At 39.5% G+C, this 25,565-nt stretch overlaps 8 protein-coding genes and 1 long non-coding RNA gene across 11 annotated transcripts; 3 read left to right on the forward strand and 6 right to left on the reverse strand.

The window, feature by feature from the left end:
- Positions 1-863: 863 nt before the first annotated feature.
- LOC131260527 (ceramide glucosyltransferase) lies at positions 864-4,026 on the reverse strand. Its single transcript, XM_058262274.1, has 2 exons — positions 3,937-4,026; positions 864-3,451 (listed from the first exon to the last, which is right to left on the reverse strand). The coding sequence occupies exon 2, from the start codon at positions 2,682-2,684 to the stop codon at positions 1,488-1,490; it is 1,197 nt and encodes a 398-aa protein (XP_058118257.1). The 5' UTR covers positions 2,685-3,451; positions 3,937-4,026; the 3' UTR covers positions 864-1,487.
- Positions 4,027-4,478: 452 nt separating this feature from the next.
- Positions 4,479-6,490, reverse strand: LOC131260529 (probable maltase). Its single transcript, XM_058262276.1, has 3 exons — positions 5,426-6,490; positions 4,766-5,361; positions 4,479-4,701 (listed from the first exon to the last, which is right to left on the reverse strand). Exons 1-3 carry the CDS (start codon positions 6,485-6,487, stop codon positions 4,620-4,622), a joined length of 1,740 nt encoding a protein of 579 aa, XP_058118259.1. The 5' UTR covers positions 6,488-6,490; the 3' UTR covers positions 4,479-4,619.
- A 1,495-nt stretch (positions 6,491-7,985) lies between these two features.
- On the reverse strand, positions 7,986-9,735 carry LOC131260528 (maltase 1-like). Its single transcript, XM_058262275.1, has 3 exons — positions 8,899-9,735; positions 8,231-8,838; positions 7,986-8,157 (listed from the first exon to the last, which is right to left on the reverse strand). The coding sequence occupies exons 1-3, from the start codon at positions 9,718-9,720 to the stop codon at positions 8,019-8,021; spliced, it is 1,569 nt and encodes a 522-aa protein (XP_058118258.1). The 5' UTR covers positions 9,721-9,735; the 3' UTR covers positions 7,986-8,018.
- Positions 9,736-10,757: 1,022 nt separating this feature from the next.
- On the forward strand, positions 10,758-11,862 carry LOC131260530 (maltase A1-like). Of its 2 annotated transcripts, XM_058262278.1 has the most exons (3): positions 10,758-11,553; positions 11,619-11,705; positions 11,769-11,862. In XM_058262278.1, exons 1-2 carry the CDS (start codon positions 10,779-10,781, stop codon positions 11,663-11,665), a joined length of 822 nt encoding a protein of 273 aa, XP_058118261.1. In that variant the 5' UTR covers positions 10,758-10,778; the 3' UTR covers positions 11,666-11,705; positions 11,769-11,862. The 2 variants fall into 2 exon arrangements, with proteins under 2 accessions (XP_058118261.1, XP_058118260.1); XM_058262277.1 differs by having other exon boundaries at positions 11,619-11,775.
- A 779-nt stretch (positions 11,863-12,641) lies between these two features.
- Positions 12,642-13,977, reverse strand: LOC131260535 (COP9 signalosome complex subunit 7). Of its 2 annotated transcripts, none has more exons than XM_058262286.1 (4): positions 13,716-13,977; positions 13,189-13,662; positions 12,980-13,118; positions 12,642-12,791 (listed from the first exon to the last, which is right to left on the reverse strand). In XM_058262286.1, the coding sequence occupies exons 1-4, from the start codon at positions 13,911-13,913 to the stop codon at positions 12,772-12,774; spliced, it is 831 nt and encodes a 276-aa protein (XP_058118269.1). In that variant the 5' UTR covers positions 13,914-13,977; the 3' UTR covers positions 12,642-12,771. The 2 variants fall into 2 exon arrangements, with proteins under 2 accessions (XP_058118269.1, XP_058118268.1); XM_058262285.1 differs by having other exon boundaries at positions 12,642-12,797.
- Positions 13,978-14,254: 277 nt separating this feature from the next.
- Positions 14,255-15,190, forward strand: LOC131260540 (DNA-directed RNA polymerases I, II, and III subunit RPABC3). Its single transcript, XM_058262291.1, has 2 exons — positions 14,255-14,679; positions 14,751-15,190. The coding sequence occupies exons 1-2, from the start codon at positions 14,469-14,471 to the stop codon at positions 14,990-14,992; spliced, it is 453 nt and encodes a 150-aa protein (XP_058118274.1). The 5' UTR covers positions 14,255-14,468; the 3' UTR covers positions 14,993-15,190.
- Positions 15,191-15,620: 430 nt separating this feature from the next.
- LOC131260541 (uncharacterized) lies at positions 15,621-17,990 on the reverse strand. Its single transcript, XR_009178162.1, has 4 exons — positions 17,859-17,990; positions 17,153-17,609; positions 15,899-16,134; positions 15,621-15,833 (listed from the first exon to the last, which is right to left on the reverse strand). It is a non-coding gene; the product is annotated as an uncharacterized LOC131260541 (long non-coding RNA).
- A 1,143-nt stretch (positions 17,991-19,133) lies between these two features.
- LOC131260536 (peptide methionine sulfoxide reductase) lies at positions 19,134-20,760 on the forward strand. Its single transcript, XM_058262287.1, has 4 exons — positions 19,134-19,236; positions 19,308-19,516; positions 19,581-19,841; positions 20,167-20,760. Exons 1-4 carry the CDS (start codon positions 19,225-19,227, stop codon positions 20,399-20,401), a joined length of 717 nt encoding a protein of 238 aa, XP_058118270.1. The 5' UTR covers positions 19,134-19,224; the 3' UTR covers positions 20,402-20,760.
- A 2,649-nt stretch (positions 20,761-23,409) lies between these two features.
- Positions 23,410-24,290, reverse strand: LOC131260539 (gonadal protein gdl). The gene is made up of 3 exons (XM_058262290.1): positions 24,137-24,290; positions 23,914-24,074; positions 23,410-23,852 (listed from the first exon to the last, which is right to left on the reverse strand). Exons 1-3 carry the CDS (start codon positions 24,154-24,156, stop codon positions 23,575-23,577), a joined length of 459 nt encoding a protein of 152 aa, XP_058118273.1. The 5' UTR covers positions 24,157-24,290; the 3' UTR covers positions 23,410-23,574.
- Positions 24,291-25,565: the final 1,275 nt, after the last annotated feature.

Genomic DNA, 25,565 nt, shown 5'->3' on the forward strand with positions numbered 1-25,565 from the left:
AATTGATTATTATAAGCTTATTAATAAGCCACTATCAGCTCCTTAAAAGAAAGTTATTTTGATCGCAAACAACGGCAAGACAAATACTATATCAACTATCACATGATATGAAAGAATTTCTCCATCAAATTTAACTTTACACATTTATTTTACCCTGCGAAAAAACTTCTAATTTTATTTTATTTTTTACAGTGAAAAAATCTTAAGTTCCTAGACCAGTGATACAGGGTAAACATCATTAAAAATAAATTTTAATTACCGTAACTAAGAGTGGATAATAACAAGAACAATATAGACATTTTATAAGAAAAATGTGCGATAATATTTTAAGCAGGATAATTTGACTCAAAGATAAGAACGTGTTTGTGGTTTCGTTGGATGAAGTAGACATTTAAGGCTTTTAAGTAGACTAAAATTCAATAAATAAGGCCTAGAAAAGTATTTAAATCTCGCTTAATCACCACCCATGGCTATCGCTAAAATATCATTTCCGTCAGACGAAAATTAAATTTTGTTAAATGCAGCATACATTATTATCAGTTTGAGCGTCAAAACTGGAACCTAATTTATTGGACTAGATTCTCCTTTCTTATCAATTTTCAGGACATTACCACATAAATTGACCTTTTTTCTGTTTCGTCAATGGCCGCACGAAGCGTTGCTGAAAAAAGCATTACCATATTTGATAGCAATGATCATCCTCAAAAAAAGAACTGTCCTCCGGTTAAATGAAGCTGATAACACTCGTAATGATACTTCGTTTCGATTGTGCGTCAAGAAGGGTTCATGTATTAAGCACACATGACGATGACTGCTTATTTATAGAATGCATTTCTCAATAACGTCCAATCCAATTCATGTAATCCATTTTCACCGCACTTTTTGCCGCTTATTTTATTACTCATGTTCACGACTCTCATTTCTCGTGTTTTTTGTCACTTTTTCCATGGTTTATTTCAGCTTACTCGATAGTTTTCGCAATGATTATAAATATTATGTACAGTGAAAAATTAAACAAAAATATCCTACAGACAACGTTTCCATTTTTAAGCGTCCTGTTTTGAATTTCGTTACCCTGGAGTATGCAAAAAAGCTTAGGATTGGCATAGTTAACTCTCGCGTAACTCTGAACTATGTTCAACGGGCGGGACCACCCCTCTATCTGCTTTAAACGCCCGCTTATGAACATAAAATTGGTGACGTATGATTTTGCTAGTTTTAGCAAACTATAAATTATTAACAGTACACACAACGCAAAGCAAACAATGAAGGTGAAAGTTAACTAACAGCTTTTGAAACTACAAGCATAACGAGGATTTCTTGAAATATCGGATCGGTCTAGGGATTTTCCATGTTATTTGCGTATCTATAGTTATGAGCGGGAAAAGGAAGAGACGTGAATGGAGGAATTACAAAATGCAGCAGGAATATGACAAATATGAAAAGATAAAAAGCTACCTTCGGTTACGTAACGAACTGTTTAAAAATTACGATTTAATTTGAGATGTTAGTTCGTACGCTACACCTCCCCAAGCGAGTTTGTAGACACGCGTGCGCCATCTGATGGCTGGATTCCATAATGCGTTGAAGAACAGATACGGTCCGCTGATCTCACGAAATGCCCAGCCGATGAAGAAGGTGAACTTGTTGAACGGGAGTGGCCCGTTCTGAATAATCGACAGCAAGATCCAATCGGACAGGAACCAGACGAGCGTATGTATGAGGAAAAACACTAATGGATTCCACCGGAAGAGTACTTTGGCGGCCCCGCATGCGAACATACCGACGATGATGCATTCCGACATCGGCTCTAGAAGAATGGTGGTTGGCACCATAGCCACGCGCAGCTTTGCCCAGCGAGTAAGCCTAGCTTGAAAGCTGCTAATATCACAAATGCCCGAGTTCTGCCAAGCTGGCTGGCTACTGATGGTGAGCTTCCAGTTATGATCGTGGAAGGCTTTCGCGAGAAAAAAATCCTCCGCCAGGTAGCATCCGAAAGCCTGCACACCACCCAGCTGGTCCAATACGTCTTTGCGCATCAGACAGGACATTCCAGTATGACAGTTTATCCCGAGCAGATCGGCACAAAGGTAGATACGAGACTGCACTGTCCCAAAGTATATCTTCTCAAAAGCCGCCGCAAATCCTTCTCGGTCGCATACAAACGGCATCTGATGGACCAGCCCGACCTTTTCCGTCATGTGATTCACCATGTCTGTAAGCGTGTCGCTCTTCATTCGAATGCCTGCATCTGAAATCATGATCAGCTCATGGCGGGCTTCCACATAGCCTGGGTAGAGATTATTTATCTTTGGATTGACTCCGACATTTGACCCTCCGACGAGTAGCTTTGCTTCGATGTTGGGATACTTATTGCACAGCCGATTGACCACTTCTACGGCCGGGTCGTCAGACGACTCGATGCAAAACAGAAGCTCATACACTGGGTAGTCCATGAGGAAAAACGTTTCTAGATTACTTTGCAGATTTGGATCAACTCCCATCAGTGGTTTTAGTATCGAAACTGATGGGTATGGCGTTTCGCGTGGCTGCTGAGAGGCTTTCTTGTGTAGTTTCACCTTTCCGTAGGTGATGGCGGTTAGGTGGATGATCCATTTACCACACCAGAATATCAGGATCCCGATAGCCAAACAGTGTATGATGGTTATCATCGTCGGTGACATTGTTTCATGATGGTACAGTTCTACACTTCCTTTTTCGTGAGTTAAATGTCACACTATGCTCGCAATTTTGGACTGCTTTAAACACCCGTTCTACACTTACAACTTCGTGAATCTTTCGGTTTGGTGGTGCTATTCGAAAGTGTTATCTTTCTCGCAATACCATAAGAGAACGGATAATCATATCGTCAGCTGACAAGGAGACTAGAGATCGCTTATTTTCGGTCGGTGAGTCACTTGGACCTTTTCAAATCTCGGCGGACGACGCGTTAATGCAGCAATCTAGCAGTCAGTAGCCGTAGAAGATGGAGGGAAGCATTTTGGAGTGATGTACTGCTGATGCTGATAAAGCCCACGATGACGAATACAACGGTAGCGATAACAGAAACGATGCCGATGTGTAGCTGTCACTGTATCGCTGCATTCCGACACTGACCTGGAAGGTTTATTACCGAATCACCATGGAGCCTTTAGCATGACGTGCTAGCGATGCAATCCAAGTAACCCCTTTCATGAACACATTAGGACCAACGCGATTGGTTTATGTTGTTTCACCGAATATTCAATTTTATACCGTTTGGCAAGATTCGGGTTTCATAATTGATGAAACGAAGAGTGGCCGATCTTTGTAACTCCGTGTGTAGGTCAATCGATGACCCTCTGCTCTTATCAGATGGTGCGGGTTATAGATGGAATGTTGTTAGTGCTGCCGCTGGCAATTGAAGCAGTGGTTTTATTTCCCCCTTTCTTCGGCACTGCGGAGTTGCTATCTGTAGAAAAGAAGTAACCAAATGATCTCTTAGAAAATAGTCACTCGTATGAAACAGAGCACGAGGAATAAGACCGGTTATAATCTTTCGATCCAGCTATAGCGTACCAGCTGAGCGATAAGGTATATGATAATGTCACAAAAGTAAACTCAACCCTAGAAGCCTATGGGCGATTGCTGATCGGTACACTTTTATCTGTTTCGCTCGAATAATCACATGATCTATCGCTCAACTGTTGGCCGTAACCATCGAATATAGGAATATGATGGCTTCAACAATGTTTTCTACGGTAGCGCTACCGCCCACCCTAAACTAAGTTGGACTGGCGGGTATGAATTCACGCAGGCTCGGACAGTCTTATGAATTGTTTTCATTCTGCTTAGGAAGGGCACACGCCAGTTTACTGTGCACTGGAGGCTGGCCGCTGTTTCACAAGCTAGTATTGAAATAATAGCTGTTCATGTTGAAAACACCATTCTTCTCACCTCAATCGAAAACCTCGGCCAGATCCATCCCATGTAATTTGTTTTAGGACCCCTGTTATGGACTAGCAACAAAGGCACAACCAAACGAACGATGACGGTGAATGACTCACGATTCGCTTGACGGAAGCGGAGATTTTGCAGGTTGAAATTTGTTTAGATTGTTCACAACGCTCTGCTTTGTACCACTCTCAGTGATCCATTGGTGAGTCGTCAAACGTCAAAGTGACGTTTGCATCCCCTCATTCGACGAATGCGAAAGATGGTTTGAAATGACTGCATTCATGACTTTGAAAGTACGGTGGACATTCTTGTTAGTTTTCAATGGTAATTACTTAAGTAACTTGAAGTAAGGTGGACCTGCAGTACATATTTGTTGGAAACATATGTTATATGTTTGCCCGTCTATTTTCGGCCTCATAACTGTCTAGCAGATACATGTTATTCAGCTAATTTAAAAAAATAACTTTGCGGTTTGAATAATTTGTCTGTGATATAGTAATTAAGGCTAGCGTTGAGTCTCATAAAGTTTACTACCACCGTCTAAGTATTTATTCAATTACTATGTTCTTGTGGTTTTGTAACCTGTAAGCGAGTGCATCATATGCAGGTAGTACAGCAAGAATAAATTTTGTAAATAATTGTGATGATTTTCTAGTAATAATTGCCACAAACAACATTTCATTTTATACACCATTTGATGTGCTGCCTTCCAAGACGATTGCGGCATCCGCGGGCAACGCGATTTCATCTCTACCCACAATAGATCTGTAATAGAAACAAAAATAATAATTTGTTGTCTCCAACACCTAACTAAGTATATGCTACTAACCCGTCGATGTAATTGGTTTGCAACGATGAGGTAATCACTTCAAAGGCAGCTGGGAGCCCGGTAAAAACCGCTGATAGTTTAATGTTCTTTGTGATTTTGTTGAAGTTTAACACGGCCACAATAGTGCTCACGGTGTCTAGATGGCGCTTGATGACAATGATGTTATCATCGATCATTTGCATCTCCATTGTTCCTTCGCGTAGTGTGCGCTGTTTGCGCAATCGCAAAAGAGCCTTGAATATTTTCACATGCGAACGCGGTGCGGCTTTTTGTGCCTTATAGTTAAGGGTCTTATAGTTTGATGCCACTGGCAGCCACGTTGTGCGATTAGTGGAGAACCCAGCGCTGATGGAATCATCCCACTGGAAGGGAGTTCGAGCTGGATCCCGGCTATAGAGCAAATAATCTTTGGGGTTAGAATTGCATGCCGCAGGATCGATAGTGTCATCCCACGAAATGTACACATCTTCCATCGCTAACTCATCTCCGTTATATGTTACAGCAATGCCAGGGAGTACGTTTAGCGCTATTTGATACAAATCTGCACGTGCCACCCCCAACCGAGACGATACTCGTCGGTTATCGTGATTTCCAAGCTGTATAAACAAAAAATTGTGGTTAGATTGTGCATTTTAGCTTGAAGTAAACACTGTTTCTTACCACCCAATTTGAAAAGCGATTTGATGGCACAACAGTAAGCCATCGGTTGATGTTGTCGTAGAACTGCTTTCCGGTGGTATCCTTGAAAGTATTGCTCAGGACTTCAAAATTGAATGGAATATGTGCTCCTTCAGAAATAGCGTTGCCGAACAAGCGAATGATGTTATCTAAAGGGGTGTAGGCTTCGGCCATCAAAACTATATCTTCTGTGTTGTGGAGCTGCTTATACTCATCTACTACTGCTCTCCATTGGTAAACCATATCGAATGTTTCATCCAAATTTTGAGTATACGTATGAATCAAATAGTTCGGATTGTCCGGGTCGTCAGTAGTGCCGCTTTTTACTTCATCCGGGTACACTCCATTTACTGGCAAGGATTCAAATAGATAAGGCACGGCATCAATCCGAAAACCATGTACTCCCTTTTCCAGCCAGAAGTTCAGTACTTCCTTCATTTCTTCTACCAATGCCGGGTGACGATAGTTGAGATCAGGTTGCTTCACTAGGAACTGATGCAAATAGTACGCTCCACGCTGCTCATTCCACTCCCATGCTGGCCCGCGAAAAACGCTAATCCAATTTGATGGCGGCACTCGAGTTCCATTGTCCAGTATTTTTCCCTCATGCCACACGTAATAATCACTGTAGGTTGAATCGTTACTTGCTGATTTTTGAAACCACTCACTCTCGTCACTGCTGTGGTTGGGAACAAAGTCCAATATAAGTTTAAGACCTTCTTCTGTGCATTTTTGAGCTAGGGCTTCCAAATCCGAAACCGTGCCGAACTCTGAATGGATATCTCGAAAGTCGGAGATATCATATCCAAAGTCTGCCATAGGCGATTTGAAAATCGGGGACAACCAAATTGCATCGACACCAAGTTCGTGGCGCAAATAGGTTACTTTTTCCATAATTCCTCGTAAATCTCCCACTCCGTCGCCGTCACTGTCTTTGAACGATCTCGGATAGATTTGATAAAAATTGGCATGCTGCCACCAGTGCTCGTCGGCGACAACGGCAGAGACGCACAACACAACAGCAATAGAAAGAATTTTCCACATTTTCACCAAGCCACAACCAGTACGACTACAGCTTTGAGTACCTCCTGGCGTTTACTTTTATATGAGTTCGGCTTCCGGTTTCTGATCTAAACTGTGGTCCGGTAGTGGGAATTGTTGATTACGATGAGTATTTGTTTGAAGGCGAACAAAATAGTAATAATGTCAATATTGTTCAACACTCGATTACTTCGAAGATGTTTGCCTATGTATAGAAAACGAATCAAGTTTGGTTTGCTCGCCTCGTTCAATGGGCGGTTGGTTTTTTTATTGAGGGCATGACTTAATAAACTTGGCCCTACTTTCAAAGCAAACAACATGATAATTGTTTTTTTGAGGTCCACGTTTTTATATCTTTACATACTTGAGAGATTTTTTCTCTCACTAACAAATTAACATTCTATGTTATTTTTCGGTACGAATTTAAAGATATTTTTATTTTTGCATTACAATTTGTCCTGAAGATTGTTTTCATAAGAAATGTTATTAAGGGTATACAAAAAATATATTTTTACATTAGGCATTTTGGTAAAAGGGAAAATGAATAAAATTTTTTAAACAATTTCATACTTATTTTCGTTGAATTTCGATTATTTTTCTACATGTAATAGGAACACCTCGTTCAACAATTTTAATCTTCTTTTTCGGCAAGTAAATAAACTAAACACTTTTTGCATGAAGTACTGAAGTTTTCTTGCGGGCCGGATAATATCAGTTGGTGAACCGGACTTTGTCGACCCCTGGTCTATACACTGTTTCCCATTATACATTTATTGAAAAACAATAGTAATGATATAAACAAGAAGAACAGTAAAACTTTCTGCGTACGTTGGTTGCTCCGTTGTTACTCACCAATACTTATTAAGGTTGTATATGTGTGTTTTGGCTGTAGTGGGCTCCTTAAAGAACAATAAAAAAGGAATTATTTAGAAGATCTTTTAGGTGATAATTGAAAAAAGCATCATTACATACCTTGCAGCATGCTTTGAAGACATTCATCATGATTTGCTATCTGATAAGAGTTCCTTCTATTTAGCAACATTACCAATCATTCAATGAAGGGCTTTGCTACGTTTACTTAAATGATCCTTTGTTATAAACTTTACAGCCATTTTCATCAAATCCTGTATATCTAAAAAAAGTCTTTTTAAAATCCAACCTAACATTACTTAAAATCAAACAGAAAACCTTTTCCTTATTTAAGTTATTCTTTAAAATAAATAAATTTAAAAAAAATACGTCAGACTAGGGAGACAAAGAAAAAACAAAAAAATTAAAACAATTTAATGTAATTTTCTATTTAACAAAATAATATAAAACAAAGAGCAAATTTTCCAGTTTTTTATTATTAGTGACCATATTTTATGTTTGAACACATACTGAACCACACAGCACAAAAAAAATGAACGCTAAGTAATAAAATAAACTATACTATACCACACAAAAATATCAACGCCAAGCAATAAAATAAAATTGGGATTCATTGGCGAAAAACGCATAGACATATCTTTATTTAAAGTAAGAAAACATTTCATCAATACCTCACAATCACTGCAAACAAAAATATTGGCATTATGATTATAACAGCATTGGAAACTATATTGCCTGCTCTATTACTCAACACTATCGCTTCATAAGGTTGTAGTTGTATGTTGGAGGTTGTAATAGTCTCTCTATCGATTAAATAAAAAAGGGTATTTTTTAAATGATCTTCTAGGTGATAATCGAAAAAGCATCATTACTTACCCTGCAGCATGATTTGAGGATATTCCAACCACACGGAATACTAACTCAGCAGGAAGCGAACTATCCAAAGTGGTAGCATCGATAGTTTCTAGCGTAGAGCCAATGTTAGTTAGTGCGACATAAGTACGATCATCATTTGGGAATGAACGTAAAATTGCCAAAACGTTGCTGCCCAGAACTTGTGATTTGTACGATCCCCAAATAAGTGTGTTCGTACCTCGTAGATTCATAAGCTCCTTATATACCTTCAGATGACTGTTTTGTGTCGTATCTTCTTGAACTTGAACATTTATCGAGGGATAGTCGGCCGCAAGTGGTAGCCATGGTATGACAGATGCATTTGTAAAACCGGCGTTAGCTGTTGTATCCCATTGGAACGGAGTTCTAGACGGATCGCGGGTTCCTTCTTGGTATGTTTCTTCTGTTAGTTGGCATGCAGCAGGATCTTGGGTCTCAGCCCAAGAGATATCGACATCGTGCATACCAATTTCTTCGCCCTGATACGTTACCGTTATTCCTGGTAAGATGAATTGTATCATAGCCATTATGTCTACCATGTGATCTCCACCCATTCGAGACGAAACGCGGCGCTTGTCGTGGTTTCCAAGCTAAAAATATATGATTACAGTTTTGTTTAACATTCAAATTAAAAAGGATCAAAGATTTACCACCCAGTTTGCTGTATGTCCTGGAGGAACAATCTCAAGCCATGAGTCTATGACCGTTTTGAAGTCTATAGCTTTCGAATTCATATCGAGACGCAAGATCAACTGGAAATTGAAGGGCATCTGAGAGCCTTGGCGATTGTTACTATCATTGAAATACGTTTTTACAACATCCAAAGCTGACCAAGCCTCAGTCATAAGCACTTTTGTTGTGCTATTATGATCCGTTTTGTACTGGTCCATCACTTCGCGCCACTGATACACCATATCTACCGTTTCAGGTTGGTCCAAGGTGTAAATGTGTCTAAGGTAGTTCTGGCTAAGTGGATCGCTGCTTTCTCCACTCAGAGGCTCATCAGGAAAGCCGATTGTTTCGAACAACCAAGGAACAGCATCGATCCGAAAACCATCCACGCCTTGATCCAACCAAAAACGAAGCACATCTTTCATAGTCTGTACGACTACCGGATTGCGGTAGTTAAGATCAGGTTGTTTCTTGTGGAATTGATGCAAATAATATTGTTGTCTTTCCTCATTCCACTCCCAGGCAGATCCATACCAAGCAGCAACCCAATTGTTTGGAGGTTCGCGATCCTTGCCAGGTTTGGGATCATGCCAAACGTAGTAATCCTCAAAACCAGCCTCACGTTTGACGCTTTTCTTGAACCACTCATGCTCGTCACTGGAGTGGTTTGGCACAAAGTCAAGAATAACACGAAGCTGCAGTTTTTTGGCTTCCTCTACCATCCGCTTAAAATCGTCCAATGTTCCGAAACTCGGATGAATATCAGTAAAATTGGAAATATCGTATCCGAAGTCGGCCATCGGTGAAGGATAGATTGGGGAAAGCCAGAAGGCTGTTATACCTAACGACTTGAGGTATGGTAGGCGGCTTGTTATACCGTTAAGATCGCCGATTCCATCGCCGTTGCTGTCTTGGAAGGATCGTGGATAGATTTGATAAAAACTGGCTGTTTCCCACCAATCTTTCTGGGCCTTCACTGATGGCAACACGAGTATGACTAGTCCTGCGAAACAGAGATGAACACCCCAACGGTTGCGGGTCATTTTATTGGCAAAGAAAAAAACTACACAACTGCCTCGTTTGAAAAATTACTAAAAACTGTCCTTGGCGAAATGATAGTGCCTTTTATACTTGAGGAAACACGTGCACTGTTAGTGCTTATTACGATAAGGAGAGTAGCAAGGGCGCTATCATTTATTTGCCATGCTCTTCACGAATGAAGTTCTCCCCTAAGAACATTCGATAATTCCCACAGTAACCCACACAGCATTCCCACAGAGTAATCAAGCATTGAATGGAAAAATAAATAGTGGATAACCTTCCATTTATTTTTCAGCAAGCAATTAATCATTAAAAGTGTCACTTATCCCTAAAATTTACAGTAAGAATGGTTCAAAATATTGAACAATCCGTGATTCAATTACTCACAAATCATGTTCGTTTGAACATCGGCATGCATTAGGCATACATTATGATTCATGAATTTGCTGAGCTTCAAAGCGCGTCACAGCGTAGTCCATGTAACGAGCGGGCGTTGCCCTGCGTGCAAAGAATTGGATTCTAAAAATAGTCCCAACTGATAATCCCTATGAAAGACGCAATAGTACTTCTTGGTGCACTGTCTGTTGCGCACCGTTTCTGTGCAATGTTGAATATTCCTTCTCGGTGGTGCAACCTCACGGTGGTTCTCTTGTTAGCAGGCCAAAGTAGTGCTTTCAGTTTGGAGAAATCAAACCACGATGTCGACAAAAGTGACCCTAGCCAGAGTTGTTGGTGGAAATCAGGCGTGTTTTATCAAATCTACCCACGATCGTTCATGGATAGCAATGGTGATGGAATAGGCGATCTGCGGGGCATTATGAAGCGACTTGACTATCTGCGCGACAATGGTATTGATGGTTTTTGGCTATCTCCAATATTCAAGTCTCCTATGGCCGACTTCGGGTACGACATTTCAGATTATTTAACCATTCAACCAGAATATGGAACTTTGGATGATTTTGATGCGTTGGTAGCTGCAGCGAACGAACGTGGATTGGCAGTTATATTGGATTTCGTACCAAATCACACCAGTGATGAGCATAAGTGGTTCAAAAAGTCTGAGATGCGTGACCCAGAATATGAAAATTTTTACGTGTGGCATCCGGGACGTCCTCATCCGGGGGATAAATCTGCACGACCCCTTCCCCCAAGTAACTGGGTTAGCTTTTTTAGGGGTAGTGCCTGGCAATGGAGTGAGCTGCGAAAGGAGTACTACTTGCATCAATTTTCAATCAAACAGCCTGACCTTAACTATCGTAACCCAGCTGTCGTGGAGGCGATGAAAGAAGTGATGCGATTTTGGTTAGCTCGTGGTGTAGCAGGATATCGCATAGACGCTGTACCGACTCTGTTCGAAGTGGCGAAGGACGTCAATGGACAGTACCCAGATGAACCACTAAGCGGAAATACAAACGATCCTGAGGACCCGGGTTATCTAGTACATATTTTCACACAAGATCGCAATGAAACACTCGATATGGTTTATCAATGGCGCGCCGTTACTGATCAATTTCAGCAGGAACATGGTGGACGAGAACGAATAATAATGGCAGAAACATATTCTCCAATTGAAATTGTAATGAGATACTATGGTAATGACACTGTTCCAGGTGCTCAAATCCCTTTCAACTTTCATTTAATCACGGATCTAAAACAGAACATGTCGGCGATAGAACTGCAAAGCACAATCGAGTATTGGCTTGAACATATGCCAAAACTGAATTCAGTTGTGCCGAATTGGGTGGTAAATATTAGTAAGGTGTCCAGTTTGATGTTCTTTTTCAACAAATAGCTTCTATGGTTTCAGCTGGGAAATCACGACCAACACCGCGTGGCCAGCAGGTTCGGAAATGATATGATTGATATCATGAACATGATACTACTTTCTCTACCAGGAGTAAGCGTTACATACAATGTAAGTAGGATTTGTTTAAACCAAAAATGAAATGTCGTTTTACATTTTTCGAACATCGTTTCCATTTTCTTTAGGGTGAGGAAATCGGCATGGACGATGTATGGATATCATACAACGATACAGTGGATCCAGCAGCCTGCAATGCTGGTCCAGAAAAATATCAGTACACAACACGGGATCCCGAACGAACCCCCTTCCAGTGGGATTCTACAAAAAATGCTGGATTTTCTACCGGGAATCATACATGGCTTCCTGTCGCCCCAAACTTTACCGAAGTGAATGTCCAGAAGCAACTCAATGAATTAGAAAGCCATCTCTTTGTGTACCGAAATCTCACTAAGCTAAAAAGATCAATAAGTGTAAAGTCCCCCGATTTCAAAACTTTTGTTGAAGGCAATGTTTTCATTATTTTACGACAATTTGAAAATGAAAACAAGTTTAGTTATGTATACACAATCGCCAACCTCGGAAATCACGAAATGGTTGTAGACCTTACGAAATATGAATCAAAAGTCGAAGTTGCATTCTATGTCATAGTATCTGTATCTTCGCTGCATAAAGCGATGGAGCTTGTTACGGTACATAATGTTATAATTAATGCAAAAGAATCATTTGTACTGTTGGCATACGAGGTTACATTGCAACCACAAGTTATTCAAATTTGAAAAATCAAGTTAAATACTTTTGCTCCAAAATAGTCCAAGCTTCAATACTGAAATAAGTTTTTTCGGATATTAAAAAGTTACTGATTTTATGCTTTTGATGAACATGGTATATTAAGTTTTTTCTTACAGTTTCTGAATTTGTATTGAAAATATAAACAAAAACGTATAGGAAAAAAACGAAAGACAATCCCACGATATGCCTGTGACTGCTTTGTGCATGCTTTTGCTATTCATTTCGAACCTGATTTGCCTGTACCTTTCAAATAAGATAGATATAAAAAAAAAATGAAAATAAAAAGACAATTAAACAAAGTGGAAAAAATGGAAGAAAAATTACAGAAACTAGCTTAGGCATATGAGTAAGCGTTTGAATAACGCCAGCATATCATTTTATCGCTAACCATTTAGCTTACGGAAAATTTTTAAACCAGGACTTACCGCAACCTTTCAGGCTTTTGGATTTGGTGGATTTTTTCCGAAGATCAAGCCCTCCTACAACTTCTCGACAGGCATCGGTAGCCATAGCTTCATCGGATTCAACGGCTTGTGTCTTGATAGCTTTTTTTAAATTTGCAATCTAAAACATATTTTTTAAATTATTTATTGTGTTCAGCAGTCTTTCAGAACCTCTGAATACAATAACTTACCTCTTGTTCGATGGCTTCCTTATGTTTGATGCGCTTCTGCTTTTCAGTATTGGCCCGATTTATTTGAGCTTCGAGACAAGATAATATGGTTTCACAAGAATCACTCCACTCTTGGAGCGTGGATACGATTTGCTTTATATTTCCTTTGCGAATGTCCCGACCGATGGCATAGTCTACTTCCAATTGCTTGTTCTTCTGATCTATTTTCCCGTGAATGACGTCAGCGTAAATGGCTTCGATTATCAAATCTTCTAGGACACGGACGTTTTTGATATCTAGCTCGTCAAGCAGTTCACTATATGGGATGCATTTGCTCTTGATGGCCAATGACACGATTGTAAGATGCTGTATTTTTTTGCGCATTGGCGGTGTAAGTTGGATCAGTTGAGCTTCGTTTTCCCGATACTGACGGTAAGTTCCATACGCAAATAGGTTTAGAGTATTGTAGTAGCTGGCATTCGTGCCATTTTGGAGCTGGAGGAATGGAGATTGTTAGATTTTGGTGAAGGTAAAAATGTTACATTTACCTCTTCTATGTTAGGCATAGCCAGCAGTTCACCAAATACATAAACACCCTGCGCCTCCAGAACCTGCTTGATAAGCTCTAAGCAGGCAGCTCCTTTAGCACCCTTGGCCAGAAGAACGTACTGCTCGATCGGATTGTGTGCAGAGTATTGTTGATGGGCTGATGAATCGTAGTCGAAATTGGAGAGTTCTGGTGCCATTTTTCAGTTTCTATAAAGGCTTTGATTCGATTTGCTTAGAGCTCTTCTTTTTTGTCACAGGTAGGTAATTAACCATTGACAGTTCTAGACGAATGAGCCTTGTGTTTAGAGTAGAGACTTTAGAGTTCCATTTGGCGACTGTGACTGTTTTCTCTATTTACTTCAATCCATTTTTTCACAAATGCACAAGATAGAAATATCCGATTCCAAAATATTTGCTAGAACGAGTTCAATTTTTATCACATGCTTTACTTTATCACCAATGCTTTAAATAACAATGATTTAAAAGGTTGCATTACATATTTGTCCCGCCTAGGTGTAAACTCACCGATCTGTCACATTGGCATGTTTCCAAGCGGAAACGTCGAAATAAAGACGCGCCGGTAAACAAACGAGTCAAGCGATAATCGCTAGTTTCGCATGCTGTGTTACCAAAACGAACGCTTATAAGTGTTTTCAACGGACTGCACGTGCCGCCTTTTTCCATATCATCAGCTTCAGAAAGCTACAGAAGTATACCCCAATTCTTCGACATTAGTGTGCATACAGTAAGCAATGTCGGGCATATTATTTGAGGACATTTTCAACGTGAAAGATATGGACCCGGAAGGCAAAAAATTTGATCGAGTCAGTCGGTTGCATTGCGAATCAGAGTCGTTCAAAATGGATCTTATATTAGACATCAATTCGTGGTTGTATCCGATGGAACTGGGAGACAAATTCCGCCTTGTTCTGGCCACAACGTTACACGAGGACGGTACAGCAGGTATGTTAGAAGTTTTGTAATGCTTGAATTGAATATTTCTATAGCGATTAACACATTTTTATAACCTATAGCGAGTATGGAATATAACGCTGCGGAAATCGAAGGATCTCGGGCTGATAGCTTCGAATACGTGATGTTCGGGAAAGTTTACAGGATCGAGGGAGATGATTCACAGACGGAATCTTCCAACCGGCTATCCGCATACGTTTCCTTTGGTGGTCTGTTAATGAGGCTACAAGGTGATGCAAACAATTTACATGGGTTCGAAATCGATCAAAATATGTTTTTGTTAATGAAAAAGTTGGCATTTTAAGCTCCCTATCATGAAACGTACACAATGGATTTGTGTGAAATACAAACATATTTCGTTATTGATCGCACGCTTTTTTACTCTTATTTTATGATGGCAAATACTATTCAAAATTAACAGTTATTAATAAAATAACTAAGAGAATGAACTAGAGGGTAATACTATATATGGTATGTCGAACAAATATGTACACTTTTAGATAAATACGTACTTCTGCACTGCGTTTAATTAAACATTGCATTGTGAAATGCAATTTCATACATTAATAGTAGATGGGTTTCATTTTGCCTATGACAAATGCACTTGGCAGTACGGTGAATTGGTGTGAACTAATCTGGCTAGGCTGTTTTTGTTTGATCAGAATATCCGAATGCGGAACCTGTTAAAAAGCTGACCCCGGATTAGTTCAAAAATGATGATAGTCGGATTGGATGGGTCGTTATTCACGGGTAGTAACTTTTTGATGCGATCATAGAGTGGAGGTCAAAACATGTATAACATTGTTGCAACTGACAAAAATTAGAAACAAAAATTTCATTAACATTAAAAACAATTTTGTTTTTGTGGTCGTTATACACGGAAAAATATGGTCAGTGTCATCCATACAAACATAATGAATAAGCTTTTATTACAAGGAAACCCGGGATTGAGCACTATATCATATTTTTATTTAAACTTCAGTAGGTAAAAAAATTGATATAAAAAGCTTCATCCCCTTATGAATTAACGATTTATGAGATTCGTTACATATCAATGCATAGTGGAGTACTGCAGTGGGGAATATTCATCATTTTTTATTTCATGAGTGTAGTTTATATTTGGAGCAATAGTTGTTGGTCGGTACCTGAAATATAGAAAAAAGATCATTAAAAAATTAAATACGTTTCCAGCATACATTGTGTTGCTTACATTGGTTTATTGTAGACGTCGTTTTCGGTTGAATTTCAGTAGGTATCTGACTTACATATTAGGGGGGCTTCTCTATTCGTGAATGAAATTAATCGTCATCGAGCTTTTTCAAGCCATCTTTTATGGAATGCTTTATTTTCGATCCAGCGTCTTTGATTGCATCCGACGCAGACTCGTCAACGTGAATCACGCCATAGTATATCGCTACCGCTATGGCAATGGCAAAGGTTATGCAGCTTAAAATAAAAGAACAAGTTAACTTTTAGTAGCAACCCTTGATCACAAGTAATATCATGGTAAGCCATCCAGCATTCCTCAACCAATCCAATAATAGTCGCTTTGTTAGAACATTCTAGCAAAATTCAATCAGTTACATTCGATGTAGTAGTTGAATCGCGACAATACTCTGGGTTAAATAATTCATTTAAAAGAGGATGATTAATTTCTATCGAAAATTACTTTTTTTTCTCAAATCGTTATTACATTGTGGGGTATTTTTTCTCCTACAACGATGTTACTAATAGAAACACGAAATTTGCATTACCAAACGATGATAGTTCCGCAATGACACATTATGAATTTCTGGGGTTGATCTTCATGAAATACTTGTAACTTGATATTCCCGCAGATTATTTACACTGAACAGCTTGCAGCATTACAATGGAGTTGTAAAGCCCATCGATCGTCTCTCGGAAAAGTCACGAACACAACTGAATGAGTGTAGCTATGGACGAGATCAGGTTTTACAATCCCCTCTGTAATTGCCGTACATTTTTTACTTTTTTCAAATATTCACTCGGACCGCGGTAATGGTACGCACACAAGTTGGATGGTATTTTCTAACGAGTGTCTATCGAGGGAGTGCAAAGTATGCAAAGTTTGTTCGAGTTATACTAGCTGAGGCCATGCATCATTCAACCTTGAATACTCGCGACGACCGAGAAGCCCTTGAACCACTTTTCGTGGGGCAAGGCATAAGGAAAATGTTTGAGTACACATTAAACGAATTAGAAAAGTTTCGATTTATAACATAGCTATGTTTACTACACTCATACATAAGTAGATACAACAAACATGCTATTGTTTCAGGTGTTTTCATCAATGTTGGAACGGGTGAGTCATTGCAATTTTGCTAATAAACATGACTCAGGATTGTGCGGTAGTGCATCTGGATTTTTTAACGACGCCGAAGAGAATGTAAGTGTTTTTTATCCACCTTTCTATTATTGTATAGGATTATTTCAATTCACTTACCTTGTATGGTGACGCTGTTTTTGTTTAATGGATGCGGTGAGGTGTCCAGGTTCAATTTAGTATGACTCCCATTTAATAACGTAGACGACTAAAGCACTTGTGTTTTGTACGATTGCAGCATACGCTTATACACTTAGAACGTTTAAAAACGTCGTGGTTTCCCTGGTTGGTATTTTACCTTATTTAGTTTGGCATATGTGTTCAATAATTTTTAATGAGAATCTTATAGGCGTGATGTAAATGATGTTCGTTGTTACTTTCTGGATTCTGTTAGTTCAGTTTTTCCTTGATAGTATCTCTGATAGAGTTGCCTGTTTTGTGGACTAGATCAGACACGCCTGGTGCCGTTTCGTCCACGTTGAATAAGCCAAAGTAGATTGCCACGGAGACTGCTACTGCTATCAATATGAAAACGAACAGCAATGAAATGAAAATGCTCATTGCGCACTGGCAGCAGCTGCGAATGAGTCAGAAAAACAAAAAATAAAAAACTGAGATGTTATAAAACTGTTTTATGTCTATAGTTGCGTATAATTGTACTGCAAAATAAAGCGACTAAAACATAAGTGTTTGAAATCGTAAAATGACTCTCTATCATGATTCCATTTAAAATCAATACAATTTTCAATTTGCGACAGCGACGAAGTAGTGATTCATTATCAGCAGCAGGAAATAAAATAAAACCGTCTACTACATGGATACTTACCAGCAGACGCAAGTTCCAGCGATACATTTACACATTTTGTTGAACACGGAAAATCAGCTACGCCCAGCAACTATTTAGCAAGTTAGTTTTGAGAATAATTTTGTTGTTTCCTATTCTTGACAGCTTTTTCGGCTTGACCGCATAGTGTTGGCATTAGTGTTGGCAGAATCGGGACTCGGAAGATTCGAAGATTCGATCCCTGGACGGATTCTAAAGATTCGAATCCCATTTGATGGATTCGAATCAGGTTTGATTCGTTAGCGAGTTCGAATCCCAACCGAGACCGGACCCTCCCCTGTACGAGAGGACTGCCCTTAACGGGCAGGCATGACCAAGAGGTCGTTGCGCCAAGAAGAAGAAGTGAATCGAGCAGAGTTCGCGAACCTTTTTCGAGCAGAAAAGGTTAGCCGATTGTTTACAAAACAATACGGTGCACACAACAACCCGCTAGGCGATTTCGAGCAATCGTCCTAAAAACGTTCTAAAATGGAACAAACATCGAGCAGTTTTGTATGGGAAGTAGGACAAAGTAGAAAGACTGCTCAAAAATGTCCTGCATTTGTTTCACCCCCATACAAAAAAGTAGCACGTTTGTTCCGCGTGTAGGACGTTTTTAGCACGATATTTCGAGCTGCCTTGGCGATTTCGAGCAAATCGTTCTAAAAAACGTCCCACGTGAAAGAAAAATCGAGCAGTTTTGTATGGTAAGTAGGAGGAAGTAGGATGACTGCTATATGTCCTAAATTGGTATGACCCACATACAAGAAAGTAGAACGTTTACTCGTACGTATGACGTTTTTAGGACGTTATTTCGAGCTGCATATCTGGATAAAGGAAATTTTTGATAATCGTTCCTAGTTTTGTTACCGTATTCAATTCTTCGGTTATAGTTATTTTCAAAAGTTACTGTTATTCTTAATAGTTAGCGGGGTTTTTCTAATAAAATCAAGGCGATTTGTTTGGGATGAACCCACCTGGATAGTAATCACTTTCAGTTTAAGCATAGAGAATTGAATTGATTAACTGAAAAACTCTGTAAATGGTCTGATGTCTGGTGTAGTGACAGTGTGTATAAAGCAGTCGAGTGCTACATAATACGTATTGTGAAGCGTATATGTATATATCGCGACTATTCGCATAGTGGCTCGCGAATGTATGCTGTAACATCATGTTTCGCGTGGCCGACGAAATGAAGTGCGCGAGAGAATGTGTGAGCTCGGGGTGATATATAAATATGCCGGCAAACGAGTTTTCAGTACACGGCTTTCAGCTGTACGCAAGGAAGGACTTCTGTTTTTACATTAGTTTTTGCAAAAACTCGTTTTGTTGTGATTCTCTGTTTAAATCAAATCGATACGAAACAAAAATGGTTGCGACGGTAAGTGAAGAAATATTTTATTTGTTGCTTGAGCAATATAAATTAAATGTGACATTATTTGATTATTGTAGGAGCGCTTGAACACACAAGAAAAGGTGGAGGAGCTGGAGAAAGTTCGTCATGAGCCGTTGCATCAGGTGGATATTCCGTTCGAAAAAGCCACCTTTGGAATGGGTTGTTTCTGGGGATGCGACTCGTTGTTTGGTGCCACCAGAGGCGTTCTCCGTACTCGGGTCGGTTATGCCGGTGGCACTACCGAGTCACCCGTCTACAAGAAAATGTAAGTGTGTAACAAGGTCATTTATTGCATCATGTATAACAATTTAATACCTTTCCTTAAACAGGGGAGACCATACAGAAGTAATCGAGATCGACTACGACCCAAAAAAGATAAGCTATAGTGATTTGTTGGAACTGTTTTGGAACAATCACGAGTATGGTCTAACTACGCGAATTAAGCGCCAGTACATGTCGCTCATTCTGTACCATAGCGAAGAACAGCGCAAGATCGCCGAAGACAGCCGCGCGGAGGAACAAATCAAGCGCGCCCCGGAGCAAATAATTACTGAGATCGCAGCAGCAGGTGCATTCTACCCAGCCGAAAAGTAAGTAACCACAAACGTATTCGCAAGACCGTTCAACTTTCAGGGACGTTTAACCCGCGTTGTGCACGGCCTCGCGATCGGTCACGTCATGACCAAGTTCACTGCCAAGAATGCTATATTGGTCATGCATGGTGTAGTGTTCGTGAACAGTGTGATTGATGTGGGCTATGATCGCGGTTTCTATGACTACAGGCTGTAGATTATTTCACCAACATTAAACAAGCATTCGGTGTCAGTTGCCCAGATCAATGTTTAACCAACACAAAACAGACTTACTTTCTTCTTTCACCGCATTCTTATGCTCATGTTTCTGTTTTTTATTTAGCTACCACCAAAAGTACCGTCTGCAAGGCCACTCTGACTTGGCCAAGGGTATCGGACTGACATCTGATCTACTACATTCGTCTCATGTTGCCGCCCGGCTAAACGGTTACCTGATTGGTGTCGGAGGGCTGGAGCAGTTTGATGAGGAAGTCAGTCTGTTGGGACTCAGTAAAGAACAAGCACAGTACGTGCGAGATTACGTCATTGATAACGAAGGAGGTGGCATTTTTTGCTAAAGATAAGAGGGATGTATCAGATCCAGTTGAAGTACAATATGCATTCTCAGCTACGGGTTGGTACTAGTGAGGTACGAAGTACATAGGAGCCTATTGGTAACGCTAACCCTAGTTGACAAATTACTGATAATATTTTCATAAAATGTTGTCATAGCTATACGTAAAACTAGAACACAAATAGATTATTTGACTGCCCAAGGCAATCAGGTTGCTAACGTGTCGTAGGTAAAGTTAATTTTATGTTTAACTAGTAACAACAAAATACTATTTACAGTGGCTGCATAACCTAAACATTGAATAGTAGAAATTGGTTTCTAATGTTAATTATTCCATGAAGTAATAAAATATATTTTTTTAAATGATGATGTTTGTTTTTGCAATTATATGATCGAGATAATTAGAGAAAATTCTATCTTTTATTGATAGAGAACAAGATAAGTTGATTCCTTGTGTTCATTATTCCGTGATGTTGTACAAGTTATGAGAAAGTCGAGTTTTAGGTTGCTTGGACAATTTTAGAATGGAATCTTATCGTTGTTATCTTTGATAACCGATGTTAAGGAAATACTAACAGTGATCTATTATTTGAATGAGCTATTTTAATACTTGATAAATCAGTCATTCATGTTTGCAGTTTGAAATATTGAAAAGCTGAATGCATTTAAATAAAATCAGTTTACATACAAAAAGACTAAAGTCAAATTTAAGGAAAAGTTACATTTTTTTCTTTGCTATATTATAAGACCCGGAGCTGCCTGCTTACGCTTATTTTAACAGCAGTCATAAAAAAGAACATGATATTTAAGTGTGAAGGATACTTTCATGTGTAAAGATTGCACAATTTTTTACAATGATCGCTGATAGCTGTGGCTGCGAAAAATAGGATGATTTGCACAAATTTGATGGACATAAATATAGCAGATAAGTGATGATCACAAGGTTATCGGGAAGCTGGCAACTGTGCGCGGTTGTTTGCGTCCGTTCGCGTGGTTTGTAGTGTATGTTTGTTCGCGTCGGCCTGGGTCCGTCGTGTGTGCGCAGACAAGATTGTCTGGGATTAAGAAATGGGGCTATCAAGTGAAAAGTGTTTTGTGGCGTGGAGGGTACCGGGATAGTATAGTGGGGCACGTGCCTACACATGTGGTAGTGGCTAAGGAACTGAAAAATTGGTCCAATGTATACTATTCACCGCTTCTTTCTTTCGCCTATGGCACTAAACGATGGTTTGAGCATTCAGAAAAAAATAGAAGCTATTGCGACGCAGAAATTTGTTTTGTTGGCCTTTTCCATTTTAGTAAACCTAGCGTCAGGTAACTTCTCGCTTCAAGATTAAATAAAAAAGTACAAAAGCGTCCAAGTGCAAAATGAGAAAATTTCTCCCTTTCATCTACACGTCCGCTTTTGCCTCTCCTTTGCTTTACTTCCGCGCATCTTTGGCGGTGATTCAAGACTCAATTCCTCTCCTCGTGTTTCTAACGATAATGTGCTCGCAAACCGGCAATGCTGCGAACGGGCCAATTTCATTCAATTTGTTTTTTCAACATGAATTTAACTTCGCTTCAGTTTACGCACAAAAGTGAGAGTATGTTCTTTAGAATGAGGTTTTTGAGTAGATTTATATGTATGTAAATTTTACCTAAAATTTTATCATTTGTAAACTAGTAAACCACTGGTTTAAAAACTGTTTGTGGTACTGATTCTAAAAATATGAACTAGCTTTAAAAACTAATTTATGGAAACATAGTAAATAGTATTTTAAATATTTTTTGAATGATACCAACCCTTAAGGTCGTGCCAAACATATGCTCCGACGAGTCATTGATTGTACCACAGCTCGTGCCAATGTACTCGTGGTTTGTTTTGGATCGTTTGCATGCAGCTGACGTAGAACGAGGAATGCGGGGGACCCCAAACAAGAATGCGTCAATGTGGGGCCCAGCGTGCCGGACAAGGTATACACGTGAATCAATTCGAACCAAACGTTTTTTGCATGCGCTTATTTGAAATGAAAATGTAAAAAACCTTTTTTTACAAAAAAAAACAAACAATAATTTTTTTGCATGACTAGAAAGATTTCATTAATGTGAATCGGATGTGATATATTTTATAATAATTAAAGTAGGAAAAGCTGCAGAAATTAAGGTTTAAAGTTGAAATTAAATGAAACTCAGGGTAATGCTCTACGTCACCAACGCTTAGCGTGGTTATTTTGATTCGCGCTTTTCGCGGCTCGCCAAGTAGACCGTCGGCTTATGTTGTGATGTGTTGGTAAACACACACTTCTGCATAAGATGGTATGCGGTAGTAACCAACACACACATGATACCACGTGGAATTAAGCTACAGTCATTTCATCGTAAGTTTGAATTTTCAATCGAGTTACATACAAACGTTGCCAAGGAAACAGAACAGTGTTGCATTTAGAATTAAAACTTTTGTTTTCATTTAATATTTATTCATTGATAATTAAACTTCCAGCACATGGTTGCGATTGTAACAGCTTTTAGCGTATTTTGCCCATCCATCCAAAACAATACTGCGATCGACAACCCATATCATAGCCGCATGTACATATATGCGAATGTGTTTTATTTTAAATTTTCAAACAAAATGAGAGTTCATGAATATTTTCTGATTATTGCTTAAAGATGCAGGCATTCTAACATATGTGTTTATGATCAAATGAAATAGGCGCGTTACTCGGGGTCCACACTACAGCGCGACGTCGCCTGACAGGAGCTGAACTCCATATAAAAAAAACCCTGCGCGATGTCGCGCGAATCGCGCTAGGTTTTTTTTGCATGGAGTTCAGCGCCTGTCACGCGACGTCGCGTTACGCGACAGTGCAGTCTGGAAAGCGTGTTACGCCAAACGATACTGGAGTCACTGTAACACGCTTTCCAGACTGCACCGTCGCCTGACAGGCGCTGAACTCCATGCAAAAAAACCTAGCGCGATTCGCGCGACATCGCGCAAGGTTTTTGTTTTATATGGAGTTCAGCGCTTGTCAGGCGACGTCGCGGTGTAGTGTAGATCCCGAGTAATGAGTTGGACGAAATCAGATAGCACAAAAAGATGGTAAAAGGGGTAGCATATCCATATTATTTTCAATATCATCAAATGATCTCTCGTTTAGTTTTTGCGAATTATACTATCTCCACTGTTTCTGAATGCTATTTGTTGGTATCAAATTTAATTCTGCTGAGTCGGAGGATAAAATCTAAAAGATACATCTGTATTTTGATTTCTTTGGCATTCTCTGTTACGTAAAATCCAGGTACACCTGCTTTCTCCAACGTTGATTGCTGATCTTTTACTTTTTGATCGAGGTGCAGCACAAGCTTCATGTCGGTTTCCTTCATATTCTTGCTATGTTTGATTTTCATCAGAGCAATGATGTGTTCGAGCTCCTCGGCGTCTTGAATTTTAGATTCCCATTGTTTGACCTCCACTGGAAAAAATATCTTTTTAGAGCGTATCGAACTAATCTTTAAAATTCTTGATGTACAAACATTGATGATCATTCTCTACTTTTTCTCTAACTTGCATTAAGTGAGCTTCCGTAACATGCTGTATCTCCATGAGCCCTTTGACGATTTCAAAGATAGTGTCGTTCAGAAGAGAATTTGCCAGCCCAGCAAGCAATTCATAGGATATTCTCATTTGATATTGTCTGGAAAAGGAATACACATGTTTTACAGGGTATACTTGATCCCAACAAAGGAGGTCACTTACTCTGGTAGATTGGCATGCATTTTTTTGAGGTGTTCCAAAAAGAAATAAAGTTTCCGTTGCAGAAATTCTTGATTGTGGAATGGATCGCCGACTATAACATCAGATACTAGCTGATTATTTAGAGTGTCTTGTGCCGAACTATCGCTGCTCTGCATTTCTTGACCGGCAATGTTTATCTGCATTAAGCAAGCCGTAGACGTTACATATTAATCTGCACAGATGTTTGACGTCTACAGCCTTTCCTTAGCTATTTCCAACATCCCTCGAGATATTCGAGATATCTGGAGGGATGTTTGACAGACGATGGGTACGAGAGAACAAAGGAAATCTGTAGACGTCAAAGATCTGCACAGATTAATATGTGACGTCTACAGCCAGCTTTAGTAAACAATGTTTGACGTCTACATGACGACAAACAAATTAGTGTTGGCTGAATCTGAATTCCGAAGATTCGAAGATTCAATCCTTAGGGGGATTCCAAAGATTCAAATCCCATTCCCCATTAAATTTTGAGCATTTTGAAGAAATATCAAACGTTATTTTTTCTCGATGTGGGGGGGGCCAAAAATGGTCCAAAATAGGGGCAAGCAAATCTGGTTCGGACTAACACCAAAGCATTTTTTTAGGAGGGTCAAAACTGGTACATAGGTGGGTCAACATAGCGACAAAAATATCACATGGTATGCAGCTTGCAGTTCAAAATGGTGCCGGTGAAACGATAGTTTGAAGGTACATACTTTTTAATCGTTACTGTAGACATACCTGTTACAGTTTACAAAAATGGGAATAGAACTTTTCAGGTATTTTTTTTTATCAACCATTTTAAAGCAAGGTAGGGTTCCTGAGTCATTGTTGTCTTTGTTTCGTAGATTCTACGGAGAAAAAAATAAATTCTACCTGCTGTTGTATCGTAAAATGAAAAAAATGTATCCGGCAAATAACCGTTTTTTCCGAAATAATGCAGGTAGACTTATTACATCGAATAATCAGCGGACTGCGGAAAAGCAAAAACTGTTTCGTCAGTAGTCAAGTTGAAACCATCGTATTCAGACGTATCGGTATAATGGAATTGGTTGAGTGGATTAGTGCGATAGTTGTGATCATAGTTATCAAAATTTCATGGGCTCTTCGTCAATCCATGGAATCATTGGATAATACAGCGATGTGGAACTCTAATTCTATCTACTATTCAGCATATTCTGGCGAACAAATGATTCAAGCAAATGAAGATAGTTCGAATTTGGAACGGACGTCTCAGGTGCAATCGGAGTGTAACAATAGAAGAGCAGAAGACTACCACAACGACCGTATTTCTTTGATCACATCGACGCCGTTGATCCACAGCGTTAACTTCGAACGAATGTTTTCAAGAGACTGCTCAAGCATACATGCGTCTGATGGTGAAGATGTATACCGGAAACGGAACAAC

Source organism: Anopheles coustani, chromosome 3 (assembly GCF_943734705.1).
Source record: "Anopheles coustani chromosome 3, idAnoCousDA_361_x.2, whole genome shotgun sequence".
NCBI classification, from domain to species: domain Eukaryota; kingdom Metazoa; phylum Arthropoda; class Insecta; order Diptera; family Culicidae; genus Anopheles; species Anopheles coustani.